A 20,075-nucleotide genomic window follows, 5' to 3' on the forward strand; every position below is an offset into this window, starting at 1 on the left:
GATAAGATTAATCAATCAGTCGATGAGAAATCAAAGAGCAACCGGTTTGAAAAAAGAAAATACCTAAGAAACAATAATTATCCATTCTGTTGTCACGTCATCCCAGTGGTTACAACACAGAGAACATTCTCCTTAAGGTCCCAACTAACAGAGCTCCGTAAAATCATAAATAAATAGAAAGTATTTTTTATTTTCATGCAGCACATGCTTGCAATGCGCTTTTCATAGAACATCATTTCTTTTAACAAGTTTTTATTTTATTTTCCATTGACTCTTACATGTGTCTCGTTAAGTCCAGTGTGTGTTTAATGTATCTTTGTGTAACTTGTCCCAATGAATGAAACAGTTTTATTTATTATTTGACTTTGCTTTTTAACTGTAGAAAACATTTTAAATTCCTGAGATCGAGTTGGAGAAATCGACAAATGTCCACAAGCGTGAATACCTAAAAGGGAACATTAACAACTACCCAAAGTTTCGTTGCCAGTGCAATAAGTGATGCAGGTTATAGATTGGCACTAATCCTGCTGCTCTCTCTCTGTCATCCATTCCTCAGGATAATTAACACAAAGCCCGCAGACAGTCTCCCTGCCCCCCCTCTTATCGGCCTCCTAAGGACATCTCAGGTATAGGAGAGGTGCAGATAGAGCGGGAGAACAAAGACGAACGAGCGAGTCCCTTGGATTAATAGTGCAGGGGGAGGAAGACGAGGCGGGGGGGGGGGGGGGAAGTTTGGCTGCAGAATCTTTAATCGTCTCTTTGCACTCTATAAGACACTCAAGTGACCGGTTGCCAGAAGTACATTTATTCCGGAGCACTTCAGACAAATTGGTCGATGTTGGCCGACGCCGCCTTTGTTTTTCTCGTCCTTTGGCGAGAAGCAGCAGCAGTTTGGGGGGAAAAGTTATGGGAGAAGTTGCCTCGTGTGTAAGATTCATTCATTTGCTTTATAGAGATTTACAGTTATTGAGCAGCACTGCTGATACTACAGCTACACGTGTAACCATTAAAAAAAGTTGTTCATTACAGAAAACTTTGCTGCTGACTTTACAGAACTCCCTCAGAACAAAAGTGTGTGGAGAAGGAAATTTCTATTTTCCGTGAGGTCATATGGAATGAACATATTGTGCTTGACTCTATATATTTATAATAAAGGAAAGATCCTAAATAATCGCTCTACAATAAAGTCGCACGATATTGTGAGTGGTATTATTTTTAAAAGACAAACAAAATCAAATAAAGTTGATGTGAAACAGAATCATGGCGCCTCAGGAGAATTTCAGCCAGGAAGCTCCAACACTCGTCACATGCATATTGAATTGTTCTTGTGTCATAAGCAGAATGTGCTGTGAGCTTGTAGAATGGAAATGATCGTCCGTGCACTTTGGTCCAGAAATGTCTCAACACATGTTAAATACATTTTGTGCAGAAACATTTGTTGGCTCTTTCACTTTTTCTGGGATTGGCTCCGTCCCCCCTCAGACCCTCAAAGGAAAAGTGGCACATTAATGGATGACGTCTCCTCTAGTGCCACCATGAGGGCGAGATGAATATTAATCACTTTAGTCAGTCTCCTCTTTTTAACTCTTTCCGTTGCATGAGGTGACGATTTGTGTTGTGCTTTGCTTTATAACCATTAATGTGCAAACTAATTAAATTCCCATCAGCCTCAGATGTACATTACACCTGTTTAACATTGACATGTTAACAAAGCTCTGCTCAAAGCGCTGCATTGTGCTAAAGTACGGCCGCACAGAGCAACTACTGTGGCTGTGGACTCTTAGTATTGTTTCCTCAGTCAGTCAATTAATTTCCCTCTTTCCCCAAGTCATTTCTCAAATGATAGCAATTACTTCTCGGTGCTAATCTCCCTGTAACATAAACACACACTCTCATCACAGCGTGTGGATCGACTATAAAGAATAGAAACTCAACAGCATATACAGGCGCACCTCGAAAAATAAGAATATTGAGAAAAAGTTAATTTTATTTGCAAAAGTGAAAATCCAATATATTCTAGACTCATCACGCGTAAAGTAAAATGTTTCAAGCATTTAATTTATTCTAGTTTTGATAATTACTTCTCAGAAGTTGGACATTTCTGTACAGTAAACCCTCTTTTGATTGATCTTGGGAAATATACTTTCCAGTACTTTGAGATGCTGATGTTTCATGTGCTCAAAAATACACAGACTAATATTTTTGACTGATTACTGCATTTTATTGAAGGCTTTGGAAAAAAGCAACAAGGATTATTTTCCAATCAAAACATAACCAAACTTATGAACCAAAAAAAAAGCCACACATCCCTCTACTGTGTGTTGTGTCCAAAACATCATCGTTAACAGAAAATACAGAGCACAGAAATCCTCTACTGTTAATCTAGTTAAGAAAAGAATAGTAAGAAAGACCTTTTGAGTTTCAACGACAGGTAAGGCTGAAAGCATAAGGCTGTAACTCTGACTGCTACTCAACTCTATCAGTGTCAAAAAAGCTCCCATTATCTCCCTCACAGGGAGGATGAACAACCTAATGAAAACACATGACCACGGAAGTTCCAGAAGAATCGGTTATAAAGGATCATTTATGTCTTTGTCTTTGGACCCAGAATAAATCAAATTTATGATTTCTGCAATGTGCGGCAGGCCCAAATAAAAATCAGGATGCACTGATTTGAAATGTGGTTTCATTAGACGACTGTTGGGCCTTTGGCGGAGGGAAACTAGCGCCGTTTTATTAGGTCCACCAAGTAGGTTATGTTCTCATCAGCGTTTGTTAGTTAGCAGGATTAGGGAAAAACGACATAACTGATTTCCATGAAATTTTGTGAAAGGGTGTGGGATGACCCAAAAAACATCAAATCTTGGAGCGAATTTGGATAAATGGCTGGATCCAGGACTTTTTTTTTTACGTGGCAATAGGGCCTTTGCCTCTGAGTGCCCCTCTAGTTTCTTTATGAGTTTCAAATTAAAACAAAATATTTCTTTAGACCTTATTCAGATTCTGCATGAAACAGATCCACATGCCACTTGTACAAATTCACCCCCTTAAAGAACTTGCTAATGTCCAGAAACTTCACAATACAAGTTTCCAAATAATCAATTGTTCTGTGAAAACCTCTGTAGACAAAGTGTTTTTCTGTGAAAATAAAAATATCAAAGCATCGTCTCTATCACTATAATGTCATCAAAAAAATCTGAAACAAGGCAGAGCAGCGGGAAAGCTCCACCCAACTTTCTGTAAGAGTGATGAGTTTTGCCTCAGAAGAACTCGGAACGGCTCACAATGCGAGTTCCTCACAGCCACTGGAGTCAAAATGAAAACAGTGATGACACAACCTAATAGCGTGTAATGTTTGCAGTCAGTTTTTGGAATACGGTTTTGCACAAGGAGACGTGAGAAATGGCAACAACTCAAGCTGAGAGCCTTAATGTAAATTCAACCTAATTTGCACAATCCTGCTGCACTGCTCCAAGGCCTCCTCTTCTGACTGTTTAATACGTGCGATGATGTGTGAAGATATACCATTCGTTGAAAGATGAAAAAATATGAAACTATTTTTTTTGGGGGGTTATTAAAGTGCTCCGACACACCATCAATTAGCAGCAGTATGTATATATACATATAAATGGGGTTCAGCACTCTTACAAATCAACCGTTTTAAAATCAGCCATTTTACAGTCGAGAAACATTCCCTCTCAACAAGAAAAGAAAAAACACCTTTGAGTTCTCTCAGTAGTTACTTCAACTTCCTGTCTGGTAACGACAAAACAATTCTTTTTTTTAAAAATGGAAGAGAAATGAACACAAACGTAAAAACAAACTAAAAAGTAAAATACCATCTTGCAGAATATCATCCAAACTTTACATACGTACAAAATTACATTTCTTTTTTCTTTTGAAAGAATAGATTCTGTAAACACTGCTTTCGGTCCTTCGGGTTCATTTTGTCCTCATATCTGCTTCAATCTGTTTTTTTTTACATAGAAAATAGTTCGAGGCCCCTTCTCTGGCACCTGCAGAAGATTTTTGCTATATTCCCCCCCAACTCTTTTACTTTCCCTCAGATTTTCTCCCCGCTCCACGTCAAAACCACAGAACGAAAGAAACTACAACAAATGAGTGGAAGCTCTAGTGTGGTGATGTTTTTATGTGGGCGATTAAAAAAAAATGTGGGGGTGCTTTGACTTTTTGAAGCACTCCCATAAACCCCATCTTGAGTTAAAAAAAAAAAAAAAAAAGGGATGTAAAGGAATCCACAAAGAGAAGGGACAACGTGTGTGGGCTGAGGACAGTGGACAAGGCTAGGTCTGAATATAGATAAGGCATAGAATGGGTAGAGGCTGGGAAGGTTTGGATTACAGGAGTCCACACGTCGGGCAGATTGTTAGCCTTTTTCCAGTACATTTAAAAAACGAAGGGGGTGAGAGGGTGGCATCAGAAGATGTTTGTGAAGTGACCGACTGATTCACAGGCCTTGCAGGAACTCCTGGAGCTGCCGGACCAGCTCCGTGTCCACGGTCTCCATCAGGACCCCGAAGCCCTGGTCGCCCATCAGGGCCTGCTGCGCCTTCAGCTTCTCGTAGACGAACTGCTGCAGAGAGACGCTGTGCACCGGGTCCTCCAGGGCCAACTGCAGCGGGACAGAGAAAAGAGTGAGTGACAGTGTGAAGGCCGACAGGATGCAGCCTCAGGTATCATGTTACCGATAGAAAACGAGCAGCTCATATCCAGTCATGCGCTGTTAGACATACATAGCATTCAACCAATCTGAAATTTCCTATCGTTGCTCGTATCACATATTGAATTCCAAATTAATTAAAGTAAAGCTGTTTTTTCTATGGTTTAAATAAAATACGTTTCAGAGAATCTGTTGACAATTGAAGCTAATCTCATGCAGATGTCTTTTTCAGGTTGGAAAAACATTTGCAGCAAATAAAAGTTTTCCAATCTTCTTGGATATGCCTGTAAACCCCAAATCTGGATTTCAGATTTTCTTTTTTTCTCAGTCTTCCTTGATTCAAGTCATGTTTTGAAATGTCATATTTTTTTTCTGTGGATATTCCAGGTTGATGTGTTCTCTCATTCTCTTCACTATCTGGATACTTCTTGCTTCTCTCAATTCTTACACATTTGTTTTCGAAGATTGATTCCCTCCAGCTGAATCTAATCCTCCTGCCCAACTCTGCACTGATTGTTCTCATTCAGATTTAAGATACTGGAGTGTAAACTGACATGAGGGTGAGTTCTTAGTCAATTCTTGTACTTTTTATTTTCATGGTAAATCAAGACTTTCATTTAAAGATTGTGTACATGTAACTCAACCTGAACGGATTTCAAAACCACCATCTTTGGTCGCTGCGTTAGTACCGAAGCACCTTTTAAACTGTGATCTCTTCATGTTTGTTAATGTGCAAATCATTATTCAAATTCTACATTTAATATGGACAACACTACACATTGCATTTCCATTATGCAGCCAAGGCCTACACACAAAGTATATGATTAGTACAAACAGATAAAGCCAGGTCCATATAGAGGAATTCTACCTGAGCGACAATAAAGACGTGTTATAACCGTAATGGCCATAAGCTTATTAATTATTCTTAATTCTATCAGTGGCAGCAATGTAGTTTAAACGGATATTCAACAAAACTCTCATTCTGTTTTAGAGACACTTCAGATAAAGAAGGAAACAAAAAGCAACTCAGATTTGCAACGATTTTTCCAGCTTGACAAAACCTGAGTTGGAGGCAATGATTCAGTGTTCAGATTCAGCTGCTGCCATTCATCTTACGCTGAAGACAACATTGGAGAAAATAAACCGTGACAACCGAGTAAAAAAGCAGGAAAAGGTTGGATGGCTGACGAGAAGCGACAAGTTTCTGTGAGCAAGGATATTTATCTTTCTGTGGAATGAAGCCAGGGGCAGAGATACATTAAAAACACACTATTTGCAAATATATTAAAAGCATTAATTACTACAAAATAGTTTTTTCCTATAAAAAGTATGGTTAACATTTTAAACCATTTCTTGTATTAGAAAATCAATTTAAATGAAATGATATTGCTATTTTAGCAACACATTCTGTATTATCCAAACGTCCTTGTGGTTTTAAAACCATCCTGCAGACTGATTAGTGTCAGTATGAGTTTGTGAACCCTTTGTCCCTGCAGCTTGTTTTTCGCCTTCTCACTTAGGTTCACTTTGATTTCCCCACAGATTAATTATTGTTATGTTTGACCCCGACATCCTAAAACCTTTGGAAAGCAGCTCTGCATTCTGAACTACACAAACTCAAACTCCCCCAGTGACCAAACCTCCTTCATCATTGAACACACAAAAACTCAACATTTGGGCAGGAGTTAGTTGAACAGCCCCAGAAGAGCCTCACACACCACCAGTAAGAAAAAGAGGAAAAGAAAAACAACTTTGGTCCTTTGAGAAGCAGACGATTATAATGACTGCCAATCACTCGAAAGAATCCTTGTCATGCTAAACAGTTCTTTGTCATTACAATGCAATCAAACTAGTGAAGAGTGGCTGTTGGAGAGGGGCTTAATGGGAAAGATGTCATCTAACCTTCATAATTACCTTCAACACAAAGACCTGCTCGTGTGTGTGTGTGTGTGTGTGTGTGTGTGTGTGTGTGTGTGTGTGTGTGTGTGTGGTCGTCGGACCATGTCTTCTGTTGCCTTGTGTGTGCGAAATATCAAGGCCTTTGCTTATAGGCAATTAGAAGTCTGCAGTGTCTCTGCAACAACGCATCCATTTGTTATAATATCATATGCACTGATGGTAAATGCTGTAGATAAACTATATTTACTATACATATATGTACAACACACGTGTGTATATATTTATGGATATATTATACATACATGTGACAGAAGAATTTCATTTTCAGCGACTTCTGTATGAAATTGTTGTGCACATGATAGATAAAGTCTTGAATCTTAAATATATACAGTATACACACACACACATACATCTACATATTATAACTGAATATTGAATAATATCTACATATTGACCTTCTACAGAAAGCCAACAAAACAGACCATTAAAACAAAGTAAAATAAATGAGCAGCTCAGTTTTCAGCAGTAGTGTAAAGTAAGAATGATAAAACACGGTTGAGAAGCAGCAGATGAAGATACAGTTACATTAAGAAAAAGCAGAATGATACCAGAGACAAGCTTAGAAGCTAAATGTTTTATGTATAAAAGATACAGAGTGACGTTCTGGGGACACCTGCTGTGCTGAATATCTGCACCCAAATGAGAACAGATAGTGAAGCTACCAGTAAGAACAATAAGCATGATCCACTGTCATCCCAGAGGAAAAGCAGAGACTGTGATGAGAAGAAGAGGAGGAAAAAAAAGGAGGCACGAGGCAAGAATAGGTGAGGATTAGTAGGCAGAGAGGAAAACAGAGAAGCAGCGTAAAGGAAACTTTGTGCAAGAAAAGAGGTTATCAGGAAGTGCCATGATGACGGTGTTAGAGGAGAACACCATAAAGAATGTGAGTGAGAGCGAGTGAGTGAGAGAGAGAGGGAGAGAGCGAGAGACGGCAATCACAGCTGAGGCTCATTGTTCAGGACAGAGTGGAGGAGGAAAGAGAGGAGTGGGCACCGCGAGCGGAGGCAGAGAGAGAAAGGAAGAGAGAGACGGATGAAATGACAGGGTCTGTGAAAGCCCTCGTCTCTAATGTAATCCCCAGACTACTGCTGCCCTTCTCCAAAGCAAACAAAGTAAGGAGTCCTGTATCATTACTGTAAAAACATCAGTGCTGCTCCAAATCAGCCGACACCAGGGCTTTCTCTCTCTCTCTCTCACACACACACACACCCCCCCCCCCGTGTAACAGACAGACGCACACAAAGGGAACCAGATGGTATTGAACACACATCACGACTGTTGCATTAGGAAATCTGGTGCGATACAAAACCATCAGCTACAAATTCCCTGGTTATCAATTTACTGAAAAAACACAAACAGACCGATTAAGATAACGTTTGTGATGCACATGGTCCTGTTCTAGCGGCGTGACCACAAATACATCCTGCGCCATAATGAAGCTGACGTCTTCTGGATGGACTTAATAAAAACTAAATACGGATGGAAAATATTTCCACACTTCTCAGTGTTTCCCGTACATTACTTTATCTGTATGTAAATCAATCGCACTGCTACGTTCAGAACCATCCGAATATGGAGCGACAAAGTGAGATCCCACAACAGGTCGTTACACGAGACCACAGCCAAACCATCAGGATCCCCACCTAGTGGCTGGCCGTAGTATTGACCGTAGACCCTGCCATCTCCATGTTAATGGATGGGACATGGACCAAACCTAAAAGTTACAGTACATGTTAAATAAAGATAAATCTAGATAAGATTGTTTCTGTCATTTTAGACAGTACTTATCACAATGATGTATGTATTTTGACTTGTGAATTTAGTTTTAATCACTTATTTGATGCTATAAAAACGAGGTGAAACACCATGATTGACGGCAGACCCTGACTCAGGATTGGTCGAGCACTTGCATCGGCACTCCATGATCACCACAGGTTTTTGGCTAAAAACAAAAGATGGCAGAATCTGTATTAAGAATTCTTTTGGCTTCATTTTTGTACAGAGGGGGGGAGAGGGGACGCGTCATCTGTCCTTATATACGGTCTATGCCTGGGACACAAGTGCGGTGATGTACTTAGAGCTCGTGATCAGATTAACTCGAGGCGGACATTAATACCAGGTCTGAACAGAAACTAAGTCAGACAGGCAACTGTGAAGTGGAGTTAATGACGCAGCAACCTACACTGTTCCGGCTCTTATCCTCATATCCCGTTCCTCAAGTCTAACACCAAACACACAAATACAGCACGTGCACGTTGTGTGTGCGAGATGCAATTAGCTGTGGGGCTGTATGATGTACTGGAGTGTAAACCAAGAACTGTATTGAGTAATCAGATGCTGCCAGTGTCGGGTTTAGTGGATTACACTGCAGGCAGATGTTAATTTCATCAGCAAATTTATGACACATCAGCTACGGGGCCTCGGGAGCCAGTCACCTTCAGCATCACTGACTCGACTTGAAAGCAGCTGTCAAGTGGTCAAATATGACTCAGAGGATCACGTCGATCCAACTGATGTTCAGGACAATAAATCTAAGCTCCGTTTAAAAAGGGAAAAAATAAGGTTTTTTGGGGGTGAATTTCAGCAACGCATCAGTATAACATGTTCAAACCAACGTTAACCTTAGTTTTATGTAACCATCTTAAAAGGAGTTAAATAAGAGTTAAATAAAGTCAAGATATACTTTCATGATGGATCAGTTGATTAGTGCTGCTGGTTTTTTCTATTATTCAAATGATTATTTACCATTATCTAAAATGAGAGATAATGGATCATTGACAACAGAAGATTTTCTTCTCAACTTTGCTGTTAAACAGGTACAACTGTGTATGGGCAGTTATATCGACCCAATCAGTGACTCAACCCATTTAAACTGTCAGTAACTTTCATTCCTCTGATTTAAAATGACATGTACCTCAAAACCCAGAGGACATAATTTCACCAAATCTGATGCACATGCTCTAGGGTCAAGTGTTAGCAAAATTCTGATGGGAAATATTGATTGATGAATGTGGAAGTGGCTCGCGAGATAATCAGCCACAACATATGAAGAAACCCATCGGCTAATGTCTGACGATGTATTAGCCTCCGGGGGCAGCAGCCAATATTTAGGGGCTTCCGGTTGTAGACGGCGAATATCCTGGTCAAGACTCTGTCCTCTGGTCACTGTTTACAGTCCAATTAGTTTCTTTTATCACACAAGTGTAACATTTATCCACACAAAACACAAACAGTGGTAATATTTGTGTGGTGGTTAGGTCCAGACGACATTTTGACTAATCTCTATTAACAGCTATCTGCATATGAATGCAGATAAATTAAAAAGCTGATAGCCGATGCATTTCCACGTCTTTAGCTCTTCACGTGGACGGTTTCCCTGCAGGCAACCAAAGCCTGCTCAAATGTGATTGTCAAAGTAGAGATGGAATCCATAAGGCCTTTTCCCTTGCCTACACACTCTGAATATTCACATGCAGAATCTGTTTATAGAGATTATAGGACAAGAACAATATGATGGAAGTCCAGCACCGTCTCATAATATAAACCAATAATTGCTGATAATATCCAGGATTTCACTTCATGTTCGGTAAATGGTGGACTTGTCTCTCTCATGCCCGAATCCATCGATAGCCTAATTGAATGACAGTGTGACCTATGACTAGCGGCTGTCACACATGGAAACCATGGTAACCACAGCAGTTTCTCCAGTGTAATTTCACACAAACCAGATACTGTGTCAGGCTGGGCTTTTCTAAAGGTCTGTTACTGGTGCATGTGTAGTGGAGCTTATCATCTAACACTCTTGGACACATAAGGTAGGGTTAATGTAGGGCACGAGATGGTTTTCACACCTACAACTGCACCACGTACCTCCATCCCTGCTTTATGTTGAAAAACGAGATGAAATAAACAGATTATATTTAATAAAAAAACACCTCCAGCTTTGAACGCTCCTTCTCCTGTTTTCAACTCAAATAACAGACTAGATTGAATAAAGGCCAAGTACAGGTTTTCTACTTCTGCCAAACAAAACACACAACTGTGCAAAAACACAATGAAACATTAAATGTGAAGCATCAGTAAATAATGCACCGCTGTTTTTCTTTTTACAAACCAGGTCTTCTTCTGCAGTGTGGACCGGCGCTACGCTTCGTCTCCCTTCATGTTGCAGGAGAACTTTTGAGTGGAGCCCGGTTTGAGCACAGACGCAGCGGGTGAGAGGGGGCGGTGTGTGTGTGTGTGTGTGTGTGTGTGTGTGTGTGTGTGTGTGTGTGTGTGTGTGTGTGTGTGTGTGTGAGATCTAAACAGTGGCACGGTTTCACAGAAGAAATGGGTTATATAAAGCAACATCAACCTATATTGATATAAACTACAATTTCTCATCCTACATCTCGCTTGGATATATATCAAAATACTTTAAAAAGAAGATACCACCCCCCCCCCGGGCCTGCTGGGATTGTAGCGCTGTTTATTTCTATTTCACTTGATTTAGAATTTAATGGCTTTCCATTGATAAGTATTTATGACTGAATCTCTTACATTTTTTAGGTGGTTCTAAACCACAGCTGATGTTATTGCTTTGAACATTTACTTTCTAGGTCACGTTCATTTTTTCAAGGTATCATCAAAGTTCTGCCCTGTTGAAGATGATTTAATGATTCATGTGACGAGTTAAGGTCACTGGACACGTGGACTTGAGTCTATGGGGGCTGTTGACAATATTAGGGGCTAAAAATTTTCTGATACAGATACATTGGTGATACTTTATTCTGTAAAATACAAACGCAGATACTGAAAAATTGTTTGTCGGTCAGGCTCTGATGTAAACTGTGCCTCAAGATACCTCTTTCTGCCTCTAAATATGAAAGAAGAAAGAAAAATGTCTCATGTGTTGTTTGTGATTTATATTCTCTGTGCATTTCTGTGTTGAGGAAAGACATCAGTGACCCACCGTTGAATCAAATTGTCTCAAATGCGAATCATCGCCTCTCATGTCTGAATTGATCCTCACGACACACACAGAAGAACCGTCTCCATGTAGGTAATTACATGAAGTAATCGGCTCCCTGCACCAAAACAAGGGGGGTGTAATGTATCCTACACTTGCAGGTGCAAAAGAGAAGACACGGTGTCAGGAAGAATCATAATCTGCAGACTCACCTTTCACTCACTTTTTGATAACCAAAAGGTAAATGTGTTTTTAAAAAGCAACACAATGTTTCCACTATAAGTGTAGGCACAAAGAAAAGGGTAAAAACAAGGGAGATGAACTAAATGTGCACAAGCAATCTGCATTAAGATACTGAGCACAGCGAATCTGCAACAGACTATACCCGTAAAGGCAAGACAGCAGGAATAAGAAAAAAAAGAGCTGAGTGCAGGCAGATAAGAGAAGGAAAAGGGGAAAGAAAAGAGAAATGGAGTGATGAGGAAAGGATAGAGGGAGAGTGACATGCTCCCTGCTGCGACTCAAAGATAGAGGAGCAAGGGTCTTCATGCCCCAGACAGAGCAGAAGATAAATGAGAGGCAGGATGAAAAGACAGAGACGGATGAAATGTGAGGAAAGTGGAAGGGTTTTGGCAGTGTCCTAGTGAGCGGATGGAGAGGGGGGGAAGCAACAAAGACAGAATAGAGAAGTATAGGTGAGATGTGCTGAGAAGGAAAATCTGATGATTAGGACAATGATGCGAATAATGATCATCATGCTGTGTGCCCTATGGTAATAAGTCAGTCCACTTATACCTCATGCAAAACGCTCACTAAGGAAACATATTCCATCTGAGTTGACAAAACTAAGATCGTCCTGAAGTAAACATTTCTCTATGACCAGTGTTGTCATAACAACTGATGTGAGGCGGAAAAATTTCAAATCGCTGTATCATAATGTGCAATTTGGCCCCTACTTGAAACTGACTTGCAAGCTGAGCGTGTCCCTCTGTCTGTGAAATAAACCTACTGGTGCCAACTGGCTGGAGAAAAAACCAGACTAGACACAGACTGACAGTCGTAATAAGATTGAAGGCCTCCAAAAGGAACGGGGGATAGTGTAGCTTAAGATGCTCCAATAAAAAAGAAATATAAACACACAAAATACTAATACAGAAGGTTTGTTGTTGCAAAATATATTAAAATTCAGCTCAATAAAATTGGGTTTAGAAAATAAGTCCAGTGATAGTGTATTTCTCATTAGGTTAATAAGTGGATAGCTTATAATAGACACGTTTATATGGACACCAATATTTCAATATCATCCCAATCAAGATACTGCCATGTAAAACGATGGATGACCTGAACTCCAATAAGGTCACACTCGAAATAAGCAATAATCAAATTAGGACAGGGAGTATTCTGACCTAGGTCGAATTATGGATATATACGGATATTTTCAAAAAGGTTCAACAAATTACGTGTTGGAAATAATGGTGACGTGAATCATTATGAGACTATGCTCTGTAACGTGTAAACAGGAATATGAATAGAATATCAGCAACTCATGTAAACATCGTAATCAGAGAAAAAGGTCAATAGTCAGTAAACGTAGGGTGAGGTGAGGGGTTGCAAAAGCTCCATACAGCCTATTCTGCGCCACTGACCTCCACTGTCCAACAACAACAACACATAACTGAGCCTAACTGTTATGTTTGTTTACCAGGCACATGGGCAATGCCATTATTGACTCTGTACCATACACCCCATCTCAGTAGCAGACCCAATTTCCCCAACAAAGTTCTTCTTCCATCAAGTAACGATTAAGTAGGAGCGATTGGAATTGGAGGTGAGTGCTGGAGACAGGCTGAGGGAAATACTGAGAGGACACTTATTGGTTTTGCTCTATTTAAAGGGATTTGACAACAGAAGTATAGACTATTGCCTGGCTTACTCTTTAAATGCCGTCTACAGCCGTAACAACTTAAACATCAAACGTTTGAAGTGGAGGAGAAATTTAGGGGTGTAACCGAGATTATAAACTTAAAAATATAAGGAATGCGACGGACTGTATGTGTGTATGAATTTATGGAAGCATCCGTGAGACTAGTTATGAATGAGCTTGAAAGTCTGTCTATACGTGTGTGTATATGTTTGCAGAGCTGCTCTGGCCTGTTGAGATTGAGCCTGCTGAGTATCCGAGTCCGACATTAATCCTGTTACCTCAGGTTTCTCCATCTGCAACTCCTGCATATATCAGCTATCTCCTGCTGTCCCCAAATGCACTGCCCTTACTGAAGGATGCTGTTATACTTGTGCTTGTAGCTTATTCTCCTAAGCATTATATACAGCCCTATGTGAGTGCTTATTTACTTATATTAGATTTTAAATGTTAAGAAGACGATGGACAAAAATCTCCTGAGCACAGAATCAGATGTGAAAACACAACTTCTCTTTTACTGTGGCAAATGGAAACTCTCGTCTGATTCATTATCAGGGCTTTATTCAAAGATAGTGTGTGGCCCACATATTTTGGGTTAATAATATTAATTTGGGTTATGACTTGAAAACATTTACATGCTCTATGTTCAGAGAAAGCAGTAGTTTCCTCATACTGCCTGCAGCAAGATATGCAGGTTGAAGCTCCTGACTCTTTTAGGCCCCCCCTCCTGATTCAACCCTGTCTACTCTGATTGGCCATCTGGCCGTCTCTGTTGTGATTGATCAACTGCTCACAGCGCATGACGGAAATGTCGGCCTCCTTCATTGTCACGACCAAAAACACTGAAAATGCTAGGGGGTAAAATAACAAGTGGGTCCTAAGCTGCACCGACGACAAAGAAGAGACACCAAACACAGTGAGCTGAGGTCATATACATTCTTCAACGTTATCATATTCAGGGACAAAGGCTGATCAACCGTACAACAAACAGACAGCAACACTAAATTTAAAAAGGTGTAATTTCATAGGAGAGATGGTGCAAGAGTGTGAGAAACAAGGTCAAGAACAGGAAGCGCGCGCGCACACGCGCACGCACACGCGCACGCACACACACACACACCTTTCTCCCCTTTTCTGAGATCCCATTGGGTCATGGTCTCTTGACTTAGAGGGAGGATTAGAACATTAGAACTTAATTGCAGCAATTTCCTCACCCAATGAGGCGGCACAGTGTAATACTATAATTAGTATTATACATGAGGGCGTAAAAGTTAGAGCCCTGTGGTAGTTTGTCATAAGGCTGCATATACTACCAAACACATGGGTGGAAGTGAGGGAGGCAACCACTCCTCACTGGGTAAAAATAAAGCTGCATTTTGATACAAAGTCAAGTGAATGATTATTTTTTGACTGTTGTAGTGGGTTTCTTTTCTCATACATGCATTTACTGACTAGTTTAGTCCACTACTTACCAGATCAGTCGCGATTGCTCAGGTTTCCAACTTGTTTTTTTTAGATCTATATGGAAATTGATGTGGTCGAATAGTGAACCATTCTTTGCTACAGTAAAATAAATGTGTGAAATCCTAAGCTCCATGATGTTTACGACACTTTTTCCTTTAAAATCATTTTCTCTGTGATTCCACGCAGGACACAAAGTTAACTTTCTTAAACTCTGCTCCCTTTACATTGAGTCAAATTTAATTAAATTTAGTTTGAGGACAAGGGTGCAATGTAAGAACCTGTAGGATGGTCATGATTGTCTGGATATAATATAGGCTCATAAATCATCTTGGCAATTTGAAACAACCCTTTTCTTTTACTTGTAAATGCAAACCTCCTCAGTGGATTTGGCTGCGACTCTCGGAACGGAGGCTTTGAGCTCCAAGCTGGGTCAAACAGTGAAATGTGACATCCTGTGTGAAATCTACATTGCCATCTTGGCAAGCGCTGAAAGACCAATTTGTAAAATGAGACTCCTGAGTGGGAGATTACAGTCGGTGACTTATGCAGTTCGAAAATGCTAGATAAGCTTTAAACTGAAAATGTATTGTGAGTATTTGTGTGACACTGCTACAACCAACTTGGAGCAGAATTCACATGTTAGTTTTTTGAGCCTTGCGAACATACAGCATCCGTGACATGTTGGACTAGCTTTAATTTCTGTGTTATGTATTTATTTCAACAGGGCAAGTGCAAAACGTGATGTGCACGGGCTGTGTGGGCATTTCAGTGTGCACCTGCTATTTTGGTTCATGTTGGTGCAGCAGCGCGGGAAAAAAATGGTATGGTAAATATAAAATCGGCAGGTGTGATGAAATAAATTCACTCAAAGGCAGTCACATCCCTGGTCTCACCACTTTCAAACAGCTGCGCCGATCATAGTGATGCACGATGACAACAGCTCAACAAGAAAATCCCTAATGTTGATATATTGTACACCTCACAACACTAATTAAAATATTGATGAATATTAGTATTTCACTCAAGCTCTAATCATAAACACTTGCAATCGTTACGTAAAATGTGACACGACAGCATTTTTCCCATAAAGGGTTTTAAGAATAAAACACGAAATGCCAATCAGGAATAACGTGTGTATTATTGTACGCCCTTATGTTGCAGCAGCTTCGTGTCAGTTGCACCTGATTTAATGAAGGTAAACACAGCGGACGGCCGGGCATAACGACACTGTGCTCTGATGCAGCACTTGTCAAACCAGTGGGTGAAAATGTATCAACAGATTTATCAATGTGTCCCCGCTGCCTTCAGATGGCTGCAGGCGTTTGATGAACTGAAGGAGAAAATGTTCCTACGGTGTGAAGCAGCTGTGAACAACACAAATTATAACAATCGCATACTAATCATACTAATCTATAGACAAATTCAGATTGATTTAGCATTTCCATTCTTGCTTTAAACACAATTCACATTATTGGTTTTCATGCTGATTTAAATGCCTCTATCGGCATTATCTTGGTGAGATACACACAGAAAAGCAAACATGCGTGGCTGAATACACGTCTCTCACACTATTCAGCTGTTCAACAGTGTAGAGATAACAGTCATTTCTTATCAAGAAATAAGATTAGTATTCAATACCACTTCCTTCCTTCCGTCTTATTGTATTTGTCACCTATATATAAACTAAAAAGATCAGTTATTGCCTGATGCAACATACATGTGTATATAATTGTACCTAAGAGCGGGTGCATCCTTCTTCATGTTTGAGTTTTATATGATGTCATTGTTTTGCAAGATTTCAGACACTGGCTGACGATCTAAAGGAGGGGAGAAGCACTGATTCAGAGTACAGCCGTGGTTCCCTGATGAAACCATTGATAAAAAGATCCAGATGATGTGCTTGCTGACCAAGGCTCAGTCAGTAAGAGACATGTTTGAGGAGGAGGAGGAGGAGGAGGAGGAAGAATTGTGGGGAGGGGATAAAACATTTTCATGAATTTCAGGGAAAAGGGAGCATTTACAATGAAAGCCAAATGTTCAATCTACTAAATGTTTTTTTTTTTTTATATTTCATGTCTCTATCTGCATGAGACGCTGAGAAAAATAAAGTTTTGGTAAACTTTATATGTTCTTTCAGCTCTGCAGAAAACCCTCAGGTTTAAGGGGGTTGTTTCAAACAATGCTCAAGTTTTAGAGTTTGCTTTTATTGGGCGCCTTAGGTCCTAAAGGATTAATGGTACAAAAAGAAATTCTCTGTGATTCCACAGAGCATCTGTCTGATATGAAGTGTCAGACAGCGAATACAGTATATGTCTGATAAGCTTTCACAGATCTCGCCAATTCATGATACAGACTGAGAAGCACCTTGAACAAATTTATGTGACTGATTTTCTGCATTAGAATCTAAAGAAGAAACAATGTTGTAAAAAGATCAGGCTGAGGTTGTTGTTGCTGTAACTCCTGGAATGTAATTTAAAGCTGAGAGGAAATTTACACTGTGCAGTATCCTTTGTTCAGCGAAAGTGTCATTAAGTCTTTTTTATCCTCACAAAATCTAATAAAAATAAAATGTATTGTCCGGCTAAACTAATTTATTGATTTTCCATCAAACCTTTGCTTTGTAGTTTTGGATGCAACTGTTTAAATTGCAGTTTGGTACAATTCCAACTTACTTTGAAAAAGACACTTAACTGGGGAATGCTGAGAAGTAATTTTTCAAAGCTGAGCTAAATGTTTTTGTTGCCTCTAAACTTCCCAGTGACAGTTTGCTACATTTTGCTGGACACCTCACTCTCTGTGGAATTTCTGTTTCACAACATCTATTGTGCAGGTGCCAGGCTTACATGGTCAGCTCATTATTAAAACATTATATTAATGCAATAAGAAACACATTATTAATTAAGGTCAGTTAATGTCCCCTATAGAGGCACAGAGATTTTACACCCAGCATCAAGAGTATGTGGCATGTTTGGAATCCCTCACCAGCCAGTTCTGTTGAAGTGTCAGAATTATGCCAACGGTTGATGTAATGTAGATTAACATTTCCTCTCAGTCAATCATGGTTAATGGTTTACTTGATTAATCCATCAATCCAACCCTCCTGAGCAACTACCAATACTTCAATCATTTTGTCACTCGTCTGACAAGCCGTAAATTTGAATGAACAGGGTTGAGGTTGAGGTAAAGTGGGCAGCAGTGTGAATCTTAGCGAGGAGATTTCATCGCTGCCAGCACACAATCAAAATCACAGTGATTGGTTATAATGAGCCACATGCAGAACGAAAAAAGCTTCACACCGGTAATTAAGATGCATTAGTATCAATTTCAAATCTGAACCCGTCAGGCCAAAGATCGATTATTATCAGCACTTGAATCAGACTAATTAACTCCCAATGAATCCAAAGAGCTGACAGGTGAAAACACTACACACACTTTTGGCTGCATCCTCGTCGGATCTGCACAGCTGCAACATAAACACCAAGACTGGCAGAGGCATAAGTGGACAAAATGAATCGAGCATTCCCTGTGGTGCACGCTCTTCATTTTAATATCTGGCTGCCTTTTATAAACAGCAGGCTACACTCTTAATAAGATGCTGCCATGGAAAAGCTTAATCAGTACGGTAACACTAATGATAGATATTCAGGAACACTCAGTTAACTCAGGATCATTAAAAGTCCTTCACACCAGCACAGATGTGGAAATATATTCTGGCTGATTTCTGCTTAGGTGGAAGAGGAGCTACACTATGCTGGAATAATGTGAGGTTGTAAATAAATAAGAGTGATAAAAGGTGTAATATTTCCCATCCTAATGCTGGGAAGAAACTGTAGGGATCCAGACTGATTTTAGCTTTGTGAAAATTATGAAAATAGGCACATTTTCTGCCAGATTGTTGTTTGAAGAGTGGTTTGAGGGGGGGTCCTCAGGATTTCTAGCATGTCAGAAATGTTGGCAGGCTGACTTTGAGCCATTCCACAGTACGATTGCTCTCAGAAGATCCATTACAGAGTGTGGTGAACTTGTTCTAACATCATTACTTCTGCCAATGATAATTTTTTTAAATCACCCCTGTGCGTTGGTTGACTGACAAAAACTACTGACTGGATTTCCATGAAACTTGGTGGGAAGATTAGGACATGGCCAAAAAAGAATGAATCCAGTAAATTTTCAAGGTGTTTTTTTTTTTTTTTGAAGTTCACCAATTTCTGAGAGAATAATTCATCGATCTTGATTAAAAACATTTTATTTATTTAGGAGACTGAAGAAAAATCTGATATTTATGAGCATGCACAATTTGATTTGGCTAGATTGAAAATAAAGCCACAAAAATGGACAGTGCCTGCTCACCTTAACAGCTCCAACAAAAATGATGGGTGAATGAAATACTGGGATGTGTGACCAGATATATTTGCATATGGTTGATTTATTATACTTTAACTTTGGCATTAAATAAAATTTTCTCTAAATGATGGTCCAAAGAACTTTTTTTTTAATCTGCACTAATTCAACTCCTAAAGGAAATGATGAATCCATATGCTGTATACAAAGAATACTGCTTACACTGTATATGAACCCCATTCCTTTTGCATTGACACCCAACTTTAGCATAGACTTTTATATAGTAACAAAATGCCAGGCCTGGTGTATAAGCTTGATAACTCATGCACAGGGTAGAGCCATCAAAGTCTGTCTGTGCAATATACTGTGACTCTGAGTAACCCACTAAAATAAATGATCTCTGTGCTCCATTTCTTTGTGAATTCAAGAAGTGGTTAATTGCAGCATATTTGCAATCCTGCCATCCTCTAAGAGCCTACAACTCCCAACAGTCTCCAGGACAAATGGCCGTAAAGCTGAGAAGTGACAGAGATGGAAACTAATTTGGATCTCTCTGTATGCCTGAGGCAGCACAAAGGACAATCTTTATATCTTGTGGTGCAAAATAACACTGTCAGCGAGGTCTGTTATTCAACAAAACCAAATTATGCTGACACTGATGGTCTGCTTGAGACTAGGAGCAATAATAAAGCAAGAATGGCATGTCTTCATTACTGACGCTTTGTGTGGCCCACAGTGAATTGATAACACACTGAAACTAA

General features: G+C 39.8%; 1 protein-coding gene and 1 long non-coding RNA gene across 3 annotated transcripts in view; one reads left to right on the forward strand and one right to left on the reverse strand.

Moving 5' to 3' along the window:
- The first annotated feature begins 3,049 nt into the window (after window positions 1-3,049).
- LOC117767993 lies at window positions 3,050-3,337 on the forward strand. Its single transcript, XR_004614990.1, has 2 exons — window positions 3,050-3,182; window positions 3,265-3,337. It is a non-coding gene; the product is annotated as an uncharacterized LOC117767993 (long non-coding RNA).
- A 450-nt stretch (window positions 3,338-3,787) lies between these two features.
- The window catches only part of ipo11 (importin 11), a 104,733-nt gene continuing 88,445 nt past the window's right edge, over window positions 3,788-20,075 (reverse strand). Inside the window, exon 29 of one of the 2 annotated variants that reach the window (XM_034595999.1) lies at window positions 3,788-4,633. In XM_034595999.1, the coding sequence (XP_034451890.1) occupies window positions 4,469-4,633 (165 nt within the window). In that variant the 3' untranslated portion in view covers window positions 3,788-4,468. The remainder of the gene's footprint in view (window positions 4,634-20,075) is intronic. The other variant, XM_034595998.1, reaches the window with a different exon arrangement.

This window comes from Hippoglossus hippoglossus, chromosome 9 (assembly GCF_009819705.1).
Source record: "Hippoglossus hippoglossus isolate fHipHip1 chromosome 9, fHipHip1.pri, whole genome shotgun sequence".
In the NCBI taxonomy this organism is placed as follows: Eukaryota; Metazoa; Chordata; class Actinopteri; order Pleuronectiformes; family Pleuronectidae; genus Hippoglossus; species Hippoglossus hippoglossus.